Source organism: Pelodiscus sinensis, chromosome 8 (assembly GCF_052426305.1).
Source record: "Pelodiscus sinensis isolate ZL-2025 chromosome 8, ASM5242630v1, whole genome shotgun sequence".
Classification (NCBI taxonomy): Eukaryota; Metazoa; Chordata; order Testudines; family Trionychidae; genus Pelodiscus; species Pelodiscus sinensis.
In genome coordinates, this window is record NC_143059.1 from 42,069,185 (window position 1) to 42,083,873 (window position 14,689).

The window sequence follows — 14,689 nt, forward strand, 5'->3', positions numbered from 1 at the left end:
TCTGGCTATGGTGGAAAAGTGTCATCAGAGAACAAGATATTCCTGGATTATAAGGCCCGAAGAAACCATTGTCTTAGGAATGTTACTTTTAAGTGACACAAACCTTAATGCATATGTAGTAAATGGTGTGCAGTTACTTGATACTAATACAGCTTTTTCACCTTCTGGTATCGGAACAGTTATACTAGTATAAAGCACTTTTATACCAATATAACTTCATTGACACTAGAGGGATTATACAACATAAACTGTCCTGTTATAAAGTCTCAGAGGGTTAGCACTAGCCTGTAACTTAAAAAAACGTAAACGATTGCTCTTGTAGCACCTTTATAATCTACACAGCAGGGCTAAAAGCTGAAGTTGCATAGCTTAAATTCAACATGTCAATTGCATAGTTTAAGTAGAAATAGATTATTCAGCTTTTGGCGCCGTCTATACAGCAGGAAGTCAAAGAAAGAACACTCTTTCTTCGATTGCCCTTATTCATGAAATGAGGATTACCATGAGTCAGAATAAGAAGTCCTCCACGTTGGCATTCTTTTGAAATAAAGGCTTGTAGTGTAGACGGGCGCGCGTGCGCTACGTTATTTGGAATGATGTCAGTTATTTTGAAATGATGCTGCTGTGTAGATGTACTAACAAAAAAATGAGATGGGAACAACCCACTCATCTGAAGAAGTAGTTTGTGGCCATAAAAGCTCATGTCCTGTTATAGTTAAAGGAATACAACTTCCTAGTGTCATTCTTCCCACTCCCTTTTATCTCTTCGAAAAATAGCGATATCTTCCTTACAAGCGTTCTGTATTATACTCTATTCAATATGTGTACCAATTCTCTCTTTGTATCTATATTTGATGTCAATTTTAATTTGTGATGTATAGAAAGTTTACAATTGTATTTTGTGTGCCAGAGTTAAGGTTGTTGGCAGGAACTTGCACATTGCAGCATTTCAGGTGAATGGTATGTGTGAAGAGTAGGAACAGAACATTATATAAATTGTCTCTACTAATCACCTTTAAAATGTATTTAATGGTAACGTTGTATGGTGTAGTTGGGTTTTCCATAAGAATTTTTTATGAAGCCAGCAATCTGCACTTAAACTTAACACATTTTATGGGAGAATTTCTGTGCTTATTTTTAGAAGAAATAGTTAGCAGTCTTGAAAGTTTTTAACTATTTGGCATAGAAAATTACTTGACTGCATAGTTTTCTTCAGTATGGATTCATGTAAAAGAAAACTATGCACCAGTTGAATAGTTCTCTACAACTTTTTCCAAACATCTGACATCAATTTTTCCAAACTTCTTCCACTTCAATAACTGGGCAGAGGTTAGGTAAACTGTCTTAGATTCAGCCAAGTTTGGGAAGACATAAGGATATTGCTCATAACACAACACCTAATCTTGCAAAGGTATCCATGTTTTGACTTCTGCACTTGCACAGAGCTCATTCACGTCAGTGGATCTCTGAATAGAAACAAGTGGCTACCTTGGCAGATGCATTTGCAGGATTGGAGACTAAATCTGTGAAGTATTTTTTGTTATTGAAATATTAAGCTTTTCAGAGCTAGTTTCCTTGCATATATTCAAAGTGTCAAATAGCTAAATCGACTAAAGATTACTTCAGACTCTGTAGATATTTCCAGAGTGGAGAATCTAGATGGGCTGCCTCCCAAATGTTTTTGTAAATATTTTCTCTGCGGTCTTTTTTAACATCAACAAAAGCAGTTCTGACAAAACTTTTTATTTAAAAATATCTGTTTGTCATTTTATTTAGCTCTGCATTTACCTACTCATTTATGCCTCGTAAAAGGAGGTTTACCTACGCCGGAAAAAGCTCTCCCTTCTGCCGTTTTACTGTTGATTTACTTGTGCAAAAGCACATTTGAGGTGTGGACACTGTACGGGTTTTAGCGCAAAAACCTTGCAATGTAGAAGTAGCCTTATGATAGGCCAGGCTTGATAACAATTAAAGGCCACCTGAAGCAAAAGCTGATTGCTTCCCATTTCTTAAATAAACTTCCCCCAGGGTCAGAATCCTTTTTCCACACCCACACATCCCAGTGAAAAAATAGCATGTTCAAGATGGATTGAAGTATCAGAGGGGTAGCCGTGTTAGTCTGAATCTGCAAAAGCAGCGAGGAGTCCTGTGCCACCTTATAGACTAACTGAAGTGTAGGAGCATAAGCTTTCGTGGGCAAAGACCCACTTCATCAGATGCATGCAATCTGATGCATATAAGTTGCCACAGGACTCCTCGCCGCTTTTGCAAGATGGATTGCAGTACCAGGTGGCATGGTCACATGTCATTCTAGGACCAAGGTTTGGGCTTACAGACAAACGACTATTCACAATTTGTTGGTTTGAGTACTGAGTCATTGTTTCCTTTTGTATCAGTAATGGCCCTCATTAGCGCATTTAGAATTATAAACAAAGCCACACTTCATATACAAGAATGATACACAAAAGTGGGATCTACATATTCATAAGATTGTCAATTACATGTTACATGGCGTGTTTTGCATAAAGCATTTTGAGTTATGCATATTCACAGGGCTCGCCAGCCGCGCTGTCCGGCAATCTGCACATGTGCAGATCATTCTGCGCATGCACAGATCGCCAAAACCCGGCTCTTCCGGGTTGCAAGTAGATTGTATTGTATTTGTCGAGCCCTGCATATTCATATTTATAAGCCAACTTTCTTAATGCTGGGGGAGGTGCATGACAGTCATCATAATAAGGCTTGTGAACAGCACTCAGGAGAAAAGGTGAAACCAGAAACCATGATCACCTGGTTCCCCATCTCACCTGAAGGATATTCTTTGAAGAAGGATTCTGCCTTGCTCTGTCGCTTGATGTAGGCAGATTTGACAAGACTGACAAAAATCTGCATTCTGAGATGCAGCCCCCTGCAACCGCATGCAAAAATACCAGGTTCAAGATGGATTCCAATACTAGGTGGCAGTTTGTATATCATTGCTTTATAGAAACCCAGTATTTTAAAATCATGATGCAGAACCCAAAATATGATATTTTAAAATTATGAGTTCTGCCTGTTTACCCTATTTCATCACCACCATGTCATTTGGGGGAAGCTCCCATCCCCAATTTTTATGTGGTCAACTTGGGGTCTAACTTCAACTTTAAATATATTCAAAACAGCAGTTTCCATGTTCACTGCAAAATAGGAAATTGAAGATGGTAGCCATTTTGGCTAAGGGCAAAATTTCAAATTGGAAGGAAAAAAATGTAAAATCCTTACAAAAATTGGCAGCATTGACTGAGTCCCAGATTACGCCTTATAGTTTTTCAGACCCCACACCCAAACCCTCTTCACTCTCCTCCCCCTGCCAAGATCCCACCTTCCCAGCTGCTCTGACACCCTGCCCCAAGTCCTCTCCTGCACCCTCCCTCCTGGCCAGAAATCCTGCCCCAATACCCACTCCTGGCCAGACATTCTGCACAAAGACTCCTCCTTTACCCTCCCTCCTGGCCAGACACCCTGCCCCAAGTCGCTTCCTTTACCCTCCCTCTCTCCCAGAGACCCTGTCCCAAGACCCTCTTCTATCCTCCCTCTTGGCCAGACACATGACCTTATTTAGCATTTGTTTATTATTATTATCCTTTTTTGTGGTCTACATTTTCAGCTCCATGTACCAGACTGTTATTAGGGCAAATTTTCCATGGGGGCTGTTTTTTTTTTTTCTTCGACACAAAAATCCTTCTTATCCCTCTCCCTTCCCTTCCCTCCCCCCCTCCCCAATTAAAAAATTATTGTTCAGTGTTCCTCAGTCTTAAAAAGTTTAAGAAACACTGCTTTACAGAAACCATGTTGACTTTTGCCCAACAAATTATGTTCTTCTATATATCTGACAATTTTATTCTTTACTACTGTTTCAACTAATTTGCCTGGTACTGACATACCATAATTAAGACATGGCACCAGGTTCACATTACATTTATTTAACTTAGATTTTTCTCTTAAATGAAATTGTGCCCCATAATATATTTCCACTAGCTTTATTAAATTCAGAAATGCCATTGTATATAAATAAGAACAGTATCTGTAGTTACTTAGGATCAAAATATAAATGTGAGAATAAATTGCATGAAATATAATGTATAAAGTGATCAAGAAGGCACTTTTCTTACTATAAAATATTGCAAAATTAGGTCCAGTTGTTGTGTGGGTTTGCACCTTTCTTGGAAGCATTTTACATAAACCAGTAACAGACACCTGATTAATTGAACCACTCATGGCTTTGATAGGTTAGTTCTAAATTGACCATCCTGTTCCCAATTGCCAAAGAGTATTCGTTTTATTTTTTCAGTTTAATGACTCGTATCAGAACTACCTTCAGCACCCAGATTCTATCTTCTGGTGAGCTTTCCCCCACTTTCCTGATTACTGTATTTGGGAAGGGGACAATATAGATAATATTTGTTTTGCGTGGACTCTCCTCAACCATCTTCCTCGCTGACCTGCAGAGTGAAGTGGTCATTATGGAAACCTGAACAGGTCTGAGCTATTGCCCATTCAAAATGGAATAGAAATTCAGACTTTGATCAATAGGCCAGAATAGAACTCTCCATTATTAGGCAGTCAGAGATGCACCTGTTGTAACTTTCAGGTCGTACCTATATTGACTAGGCTGCCTGATCAGACTTTGAATGGAAATCCTTACAAAATAATCTAACAGAGCAGTCCATGGCTACTAAAGAAGGTTACATCAATTATTTCAATTCACGAATATTTCCATGAGCTAGAAACTGCAGTGGTGGTTTTCATCTGAATAAAGTCCAGAATACAGTGAACTTGATACTTGTGGAACATTCATCACAAAGGTTTGGGGAGTGCAGACAGTGGACGGTAAGGGCTGAGTGGGCTATCAGTGTATAGGAGAGGAGTTATAGGTGTCTGATGGGGAAGCAAGGCTATTGGGGAAGGAGGAGATACATTTTTGCCCAGTACACTATTGCAGTTTTTGCATAAATTCAGGGATGTACAAGAGATAATACAGATAAATTCTGGTTGCTATCAATGAGAAGAGTAGCAGTGTATGTGATTATTTTAGAGGACAGGAAACTGCTTTGGTCCACTGTCAGGGTTCTGCTCCCTCAATCCTCAAGGTTGTTGGGAATCGTTTTAGGTCCTAGGGCAATTTAAACCACTCTAGAGATTGCTCTTGGACACTTCCTTTCCCCGCAGTAACACAGGTCCCATTGTTCCCTTTTCTGCCCTGGCAATCTGCCCATTTGATGGGTGGCTGGCATAAGGGAGTGCTGTACAATCAATATAGCTGCATAAATGGCCAGGAAGCTCCTTTAATAGGGCATATGAGAATTCTTTTGAGTAGAGAATATGACTGGTATAGAAGAAATCACAATGGCCTCAAAGAATCTAGAAACAGATGCTGAAAAGCTGGTCACTACAGTTCCTAGCTTGCACAGTCCACCATATCAAACTGTAAAAAGCAAAGAAATTAGCAGTTAAATCACTTGCTGTCTCAGCTACAATTCCACTCATTTCCCCTTCTCTGCTTTAACTCTTTCTCTTCCAATCATTGCTCATATGTCTTCAGTCTGTGTTGAACAACCAGCATGCAGCCACGTACACTAACGATCACACAATGCATATTTAAATTTTGTAACGAAAACTAATACTAACATTGATCCAGTAATTTGACCTATGCCATCAAATGCCGGCAATGCCCCAATGCTATATGTATTGGACAAACTGGACAGTCCCTACGGGAAAGAATCAATGGACACTGTCTGTAAAGGGAACATACAGAAACGTATTGGGAAACACTTCAATCTACCTGATCACACTTTAAAAGATCTCCAAGTGGCTGTCTTGTTACAGACCAATTCTGCAAGCCAAATACACAGAGAAGGGTTGGAATTACAATTCATCCATGAATTTAATTCTCAGACCTATGGCCTCAATCGAGATAATGGATGGCTGGGACATTATCAACAAAACAAACAATGAAGGTGCCAACAGCTCTTTGTCTGTGTAGATCAGGCATGTCAAACTCAAAGCCTATTGAGGGCCACACAAATGAAAACCGATAGTTTTCAGGGTCACCAATTACTTCTATCAAAAAGTCGTAATTATTATTATAGATTATATTTTAGGTATACTGTGTAATATTTTTTCAGGTCTTGTTTGAATATAATACAATAATTTGATGTGTAAAATTGCTATTTGCTCATATAATTTTTAAATACCAATTTAAGGTACTTTTTAATTATTTTTTTTAAATGATACAAAACTTGTTTTGTTGAAATAAAAACAAGTATAGACCAAAACAATAAGGGAGAAACTTGTATTTCAGAATAATTACCAGTACTTCAGCCTGGCAAACAATAGCCTTTGAATTTTCTTTAAAGAAGCACCGTGTAAACCAGGTACATGCTGATTCTTTTTTTGCCCTGGAATTTAAAGATGACATCTGTGCTGGCTGCCTTATTCTGCATCCATACCCTCCTCCCCTCCTGCTTTAAGTATATATTTGTCCCCAGAAGGATTACCAAAATGAATCAAGTGGCTTGCAAAGCTGGCCTTTATGCTTTGGATTTCTTAAACTTTGCACTTTCAAAAGTACATGTAATATTCTTACACAGATAACTTGTTAGTCTTGCATGGATTAATTGCCCTTTGGCTGACTGAAGTACAAGTGCTTATTTATCGGCAATATTGGTATACCCCTGTTATCCTTGGCTGGCTGGTGGTACTTAGATAGAAAACTGGATAATTTCCTTTTCCTTTTTTATCTTTAAAGCAGGTGTTACTTGAACCAAATGGGTATCCTTCAGAAATTGGAAACCCATCCTAAATTAAGTCTATAGAAAAGAAAACAAAAGAAGAATAGATAAAATGTAAGATACATATCAGGTGTGCAAAGTGGGAATTGATGAGCAAACAGCCAAAACATGACAAAAAATTGATAAAAGGAAACTTTTTTTACCCAATTCATCTGTGGAACTCACTGCCATTAAATAGCAGTGAGGTCAAAAGTTTGTAAGATTTTTAAAAGGATGAAGGCTTATTGATAATGAAAACATCTAAAATACCATAGGTAAGATAAAAAACAGATTAAAACCCACTCATGTTTCAGGTCATAAGCAAGCCACAAACTGATGGCAGTGAAGAAGAAACATTCCCTATTCGGCAATAACTGTCCACTGTAGTTTCTTGTGGACATGTGCAAGCACACTCACACCCCATTTTATGACACATCTTATATTGGCCACTTTTGTACCTACAATACTGGACTAGACTAGAGGGTCCCATTGGCTGATTTGACAAAGCCTACATTCCAAGGAAATCATATGACAAATATTAACACAGTACAGTTAGGTACTTAAAACTCAGGACATATGAAAATTAAACTGGGAACCACAAATCAGCTGTGTGTGTGTGTGTGTGTGTGTGTGTGTGTGTGTGTGTGTGTGTGTGTGTGTGTGTGTGTGTGTGTGTGTGTGTGTGTGTGTGTGTGTGTGTGTGTGTGTGTGTGTGTGTGTGTGTGTGTGTGTGTGTGTGTATTGCAGTACTCTTGATTCCATTCCATTCCATTTGGTGGAAAAAACTGTATGCTATCATATTATTTGAAAAACAGTATGTTACACCATGCAATTAACACTGAATTGTATGCTTGTACAAGGGGAAGAGCTAAAGGGCTGTGGTTCAGAGCCAGGCACCCCTCAGCCCTAATGCCTCCCCCAGAGCCAGGAACTTTCAAACAACCCCAACCTAATGCCCCTCCCTCCCCCAGAGCCAGGCACCCTCAACCTAATGCTTCCCCCCACAAGAGCCAGGCACTCCCAGCCCCCAACCTAATGCTTCCTCCCTCCCCCAGAGGCAGGCACCCCTCAGCCATCCCCAACCTAATGCCTCCCCAGAGCCAGGCACTCCCAGCGCTCCCCCTTCCCCCCCCCCACACACACTTAATGCCTGGGTCCCAGAGCTGCTGCTACTGCCACACACTTCTTCCTAAGGAGCTGGGGCAGTGTGAATAGAGCAGCCATCTGTGATCAGGTGCTTGATGCCTGTGCAGAGAGGCCCAGCCGGCTGTGAGCACGTGCTGGAGTGCCGAGCGCAGAAGGGCCCGGCCGGCTGTGAGCACGTGCTGGAGTGCCGAGCGCAGAGCGGACCGACCGGCTGTGAGCAGTCGTTGCGGCACAGAGCGGCCAGCTGGCCATGATCTGCACTCGGCCACGTGGTCCGAGCGGCCAGCAGGCCACACTTCATTCTTTTATAAAATGTGATGGGCCACAAAAAACTTCAGTCGGGTCTGTTTGACATGCCTGGTGTAGATTCTTGTGTTAGTACTCTTCCTCTCTAATTGCTATCCTATGATCCTTATTGGCTTCTTTTAACAATCCAATTTTTAGGTGCTTATAGATTAGCAGTTTTGCCCATTTGGTTTTCCCTTTGGGTACGTCTAAACTACATCCCTCTTTTGAAAAAGGGATGTAAATTAGACATATCAAAATTGCAAATGAAGCCGGGATTTGAATTTCCTGTGCTTCATTTGCATAATCGCATCACAGTGTTCTTTCGAAAAACACTATTTCAAAAGTGAAACTGCGGTCTAGATGCAGTTCTTTAGAAAAGAAAACCCTTTTTGAAAGATCCTGTACTCCTCAAAAAATGATGTTTACAGGATCTTTCAAAAAAGGCTTTTCTTTTTGAAAGAATTGCATCTAGACCACGGTTTCACTTTCAAAATAGCATTTTTCGAAAGAATGCCATGATGCAATTATGCAAATGAAGAATGGGAAATTCAAATCCCAGCTTCATTTGCAATTTCAATATGTCTAATTTATATCCCTTTTTTGAAAGAGGGATGTAGTGTAGACATAGCCTTTGATATTTGCCCTCTGCTTCTTGCTTCCTGCCCTTTTCCATTTTTTCCCCTCCCCTTCCCCTCCTCCCTTTTCCCCTATTTATTTTGGGCCTGGACATCCTAAACTCAAAAATCCCATCATCTGAAGAAGTGGGCTATACCCACGAAAGCTCATGATACCATCTACATGTTTTGTTAGTCTGGTAGCACTTTATAGACTATTTGTTGTTTTTTAAATTGATCACTTTAATGTAACTTTTCCTAACACTATAGGAAAATATATTGTAGCCAACATTCTAGTTTGACACATTATCTCAGTTATACATCAATACAACATACAAAACTACCCAGAATGTAATTTATGAAAGTAAAAAATACAGTTAAATTCATAATGCGAACACTGGAACACATAACCAGTTAATATGGTTTGAGGCTGCATATTGTTCTCTGAAGAGAAGCTGGAGAGATGGGGGTTGTGTGAGTGGTAGAAGTGAAGTACTGGAGGAGTTGGAACCATTGGCTGATGTGCAGATGAAGTGTTAAATTACTTATCTGCTTGTTTACTTATTTTTTTGTAGCTTGCATTGATAGGAGACATTATCTAGACACTCAATGTTGATGACTTTCTCCTGTGGGAAAATATCTTGGGCATTTACATAGCACCAATAACCATAATATGTAGATGTTGATTTACTTTTAAAATCTCACATAAAAACTGTTAAATTTATATGCAGATGATGCAAGACTATAATTTAAAAGAATGTGACTGAAATATAAAACATTTCCTTCAGCTAAATATTTTAACTAATATTGAAAATGTCTTATCTGTTCATAGTGGAAGCCACGTTGTGATTAACTTTTTTCACTATAAGAGCTTAGTTAACTAGGTAGTGACTAGCATTCTAATTTATAATTTTGGGTAGCTATATTTGGTCTGTTCTATCTTTGATTTACACATCTGTCAGACTGCTGGAGGTTTTTATTGTAATCTCGGTTTACAGATCAATGTATCTCACCAGTTTTTCTTCTGAAAGCTAATGATTTTCGGCTAGATCAATAATAAATCAGATCCGGGTAGCAGTCATTTCCCCCAGGAACATGAATGCATTTGATCTCTCTCGTCTTCTTCCAACACTGTAGCTCTCCCAACATGCAGAGGTCAGTTGCCGTATGTGGAAAAGACTTCAATCCCCATAGTTCCTTGGGTGAGCATGCGCCATAAGCTTCCAGTTGTCAAAGTGCTCTTGCCAGAACGGTTGCCTATGTTATTGCAAACCCGAAAGAAGAAAATAAATACTGTCATTGTATTGCTCTTTAAATACAGAACACTCAAAGATAACTGTTCTTAAGAATTTCTGCGTTGACTGCTTGGGTTACTGCATACGAACGGAGGTGGTATGGTTATGGGGATATAGATTTCCTGTACTGGACTGTAATTTGCACAAATACTTATACCAGCAAATAATCAAGAGGCACCGCATATTAGCCCAACATTAGACATTGGCTGGCCCGTCTATCGAAGTCATTTATTATCCAGTGTTCCTCCATTCAGACTGGCTTCATTCATTAAAGGTAGGTCTTGACCTTGACAAGAAGGTTGAATTTGTGCTCAAATTTTACCTTTAAGGAGTAATGGGAAACGGATGTGGATTACTATCCTCTAGACAAAGTTAATATACAAATAACTAAGTCAAGATATGTATCTGAAACAACTGCTGTGGAGGCCACTGTACAATTACTTGGCGAGTTAGTAAGTTAGCCAATAAAGTACACTTTATTGAAGGCAGGATTGTATTTCTTTCTTTCTTTTTTTTTTTTTAATAAACATAACTTTCTAAATGGGCGCTTCAAAAAAAGGAAGGAAGGATTATAACGGTTATCCTTTTTTCTCTTATGGAATCGCCAGCAATTTTTTTTGTAGATCTAACAGCTATGGTGACTTTGATAGAAACGAAGCTAAATGGAAAGCGACACGAAGCCTGGGATATTGTGGCTTGCTGCAGTACGGCTTTAAACTGTCTCGAAAGGTTTTCTGCACCCCCACCAGCAGCAGCAGAGCTGCGTGATACAGATGCAATAGTTTACTCCTTTCTTCCTAGGAACTTGGCTTAATGCTGTCCCACTATATGGACTGTTAGTCATAATTGTTAGACTTATTCATTTGAATAGAGAAAAATAAACATAAAACGTAACGTAACTGGTAGCAGAACCTGTTCTGTCAGTATCTCTGAAGCAAAAGTGTGTGTACGTATATATATCGTGGGAATAAAATATACAGTTTGAATCAGATGGAGACAACTAACATTTAAATAATAATTGTAAAGTGCAATCTTAAACGAAAGACATAGATCATGTAAAAACAGCTAATATGAGAAATTAAACTTTGTCTTCACGCTCCTTGATGCTCTTCCCAACCAGCTGTTTAATTGGCATCACATTTATTTTGCTGCAATTAAATGGTAATCTAAAAGTCAAGTGATTTTTAGAAATATAAAAGCCATATGGTTAGAACATTCTTGTAAAATATGATTAGTTGTTTAGCGAATGCCTACCTTTATTAATATCACCACTTGATTAAAGTTAATAATAAATTAATAGGCTTATTTAAAATATTGTCACGAACTTTGTGTGTGTTTCTTTAATTGTATATACGTCTGCGAAATTGGGACCTATGATAGTTTCTTGCAGAGGTCGAGGAGTGTGATTATTTTAAAATAACAATATTGTATTGCTTGACCTGGCAAGTCTAGGTATAATAGGTATAGAAAGGACTTACTCACGCTACATATATTTAATTTAATGATATTTTCCTTTGTTTATATTTAGTGATTTACTTGTAAATTGCATTTCTAATCATTGTCCCTTTTCATATGGAGGAAAGGTGTTTTTAAATGTTCGTGTATATTTAATGTATACATTACATATTTTGAATCGCCCCACTTTTTATTTTGTCTTGAAAGGAACAGAGACTTTAATATTTAAAACACTAACTCCAAGATCTGTTTATAATTTTGACCTCGGATCTTAGAAGCATTCTATTCTGCTGATGATTTCCCATATATAACTCTGGTTGTAGTGAGTCCATCAGAGATAGGCAAGAAAGGGATTGTCCTAAAAAGCAAACCCTGTTTTATAAAGAATAACTCCGAAGAGAAAAATCTTCAGGTCAGCAGAGGCAAATATAACCTTGTTTTGTATTTCAATTAGAGTTAATGCTTATGCATCTGACTAAACAGTAAGCTGTCAGAAAAGAAAAAGGCCAGTAAATGATTGAGCAGCTAAGAATCTCTTCCATTATCAGCTCAAGATTCTGAGCATGTTTCCGTGGTGTTAAATGGAATAATTGAAAACTTGTTCGTTAATTAAGGGAAATGGGCATCCTGCTCCTTTAAAAGGTCTCTTCGTGTGTTAGGGGGTGGGGGAGAGTAAAGGCTGGTGTCTTTTTAACCTTGCTGAAGGACGCAGCAGTATTTATTGACGTATGCAAATAACTGGGGAGGAGGAGGAGGAGGAGGGTGCTTGGAAAAACAGGAACCAGAATCAGTTTCTCATTGCAGGGTGAGAGCTCTGAGTTCCGGTGTAAGAGAAAAGAGACGTGGCGAAATTGCTGTATATCTCTGCCCTATAAGCCCATCTCTCATTTAGATTGAAAGGAACCAAGGCATCAAAAAGGGTGAAGCCTCTTAAAATATATTTGAAGGCAATTTAGCACGATCACGTTGATTAAACATTTCATACTCCTAAATGGGGGAGGAAGGGGAATTACGGATTCGCCTTGCAACTAGCAATGGCACGGGATTTTAGCAAGCGAAATGCCAAAGCAGTCCGGCTAGTGGTATGAATGAGAATAATAACCTGTCTTTGTGTTTTCCCCTCACTGTTTCAGCTGCACAAATCATGCAGGATGATTTACTGATGGACAAAAGCAAAGCCCAGCCCCAGCAGCAGCAGCGGCAGCAGCAGCAGCAAGATCCAAACGCAGCAGAAGCCCCTTCTACACCCATCTCATCAGAGACGTCTAAATCGGAGGACAGCAGCCCAGTGACTAGTATCGGCACAGCGACTCCTGTCCAAAATAGCAAGGAGAAGATGCAGATGGAGTCCCCCATCTTGCCTGGCTTGAGTTTTCACCAGCCTCAGCAGGAACCTACACCCGGCACCTCCTTGTCTCCGTCTTTCGGCAGCACCTGGTCTACAGGGACCACAAACACAGTGGATGATAGCTTTTTCCAAGGGATTACCCCAGTCAATGGCACAATGCTTTTCCAGAATTTCCCTCATCATGTCAACCCTGTGTTTGGTGGCACTTTCTCTCCCCAGATTGGCCTAGCTCAGACTCAGCACCACCACCATCAGCAGCAGCAAGCCCAACAGCAGCAACAGCAGCAACGAAGGTCACCTGTAAGCCCCAACCAGGCACCTTTTGCCCAGAGAAATGCTGCTTACAGCCATCAGCCCATTATGACCAGCAAACCGTCTTCCTCCTCTGCCTCTTCCTCTTCCTCCTCCAGCTGGAATAATCACCAAAATGCAGCCTGGAGTACACCTTCCAACCCATGGGGTGGGTTGCAAGCTGGCAGGGACCCTCGAAGGGCAGTAGGAGTTGGGGTTGGTGTAGGAGTGGGAGTTGGGGTACCCTCCCCTCTCAATCCTATTTCACCACTCAAAAAACCTTTCTCCAGCAATGTCATTGCCCCTCCGAAGTTCCCACGGGCTCCACCCTTAACCCCCAAATCCTGGATGGAGGACAATGCTTTCAGGACGGACAATGGCAACAGTCTGTTGCCTTTTCAGGTAATGTCTTAATGCACCTTTAGCACTGGTGACAGATATCTCAATGTTTTGTTTAAGGTGCAATGCACCAACATCTCATCTAGAAGGCAACATATCATTTTCACCTTTTTCATAGCTCATGAATATTTACCTCTTCTGAAATTGTACTGGCTGTTCTCAGAAATTGCACACCTAGATCCAAAATACTGAATATGGACAAATAGCCCTCTTTTTCTTCTATTTTAACTTCTTAAAATTACTACGTGGGATTTTAATATTAGAAAGCTAGTTGCTTTCAGGGTATATAGTTCCTTTAGACTTTATATTCCATTCCAGTGGATGATCAATGCATGTATTTAATTTATACAGTATTTGCAAAAATCCTGTATGATGTTACATGGTGAGGAATATAGGTCCATTAATGTGTATAGCAGCTGGCTTCAGATTTCTAAGTGGAAGACTAATTTTAAACATAGATGCTTCTGAACCTGATATGCAGCTGATTATTTGTTGACTATTAAAGAGGTTAATATTGTTTATTGTTGAGATGTGGTTTCAGAAGGATAGTATTTACATAATGTATACAAATCAAATGTTGAAACTTACCAAATATATCAGAAAACCTACACCCTGTATTACACATCTAGAGGCAGTGTAGGTGTGTAGGGAAACAGTGTCATATCTGTTCTTTTCTAATAAGGAGATGTCTAATCAAATTGACATGATTTAGAAAAGGTAGGACAGTATTTATTATTTTGTAAAATAAACCATGTTATGTGGTTCAGTATATTTGCAGAAAAAAGAGACAATAGGACACGACCTTCAGAGCCATATTGCAATGGAGTCTATTTACTAGCTACATAGCTCTGAAATATTTAAAGCTGCAGTGTCCTTTACCAATTTGGTGTCTTGGATGACAAGGTGGATAAATTACAGCTGAAACTGAGGGAAATAGCTCTGCAATTTTAATATAGAGTGAGGCTTGTTTTGGTATTTAAATGCCTTGTTAAAAGTGAAATAAATTCGGATTGGCACTCTCCCTTGTGTCTATCTGTATGAGAT

At 39.5% G+C, this 14,689-nt stretch overlaps 1 protein-coding gene across 8 annotated transcripts in view; it reads left to right on the top strand.

Annotated features, from left to right (window-relative positions):
- The window catches only part of CPEB3 (cytoplasmic polyadenylation element binding protein 3), a 188,395-nt gene that overhangs the window by 6,042 nt on the left and 167,664 nt on the right, over positions 1 to 14,689 (top strand). For 6 of the 8 annotated variants that reach the window (XM_075935182.2, XM_089780173.1, XM_089780174.1 and 3 more), the window contains exon 2: positions 12,741 to 13,648. In XM_075935182.2, the coding sequence (XP_075791297.1) occupies positions 12,752 to 13,648 (897 nt within the window). In that variant the 5' untranslated portion in view covers positions 12,741 to 12,751. Of the gene's footprint in view, positions 1 to 10,078; positions 10,427 to 12,411; positions 12,528 to 12,740; positions 13,649 to 14,689 lie in introns of those variants that run through there. The other 2 variants (XM_089780172.1, XM_089780171.1) reach the window with 2 other exon arrangements.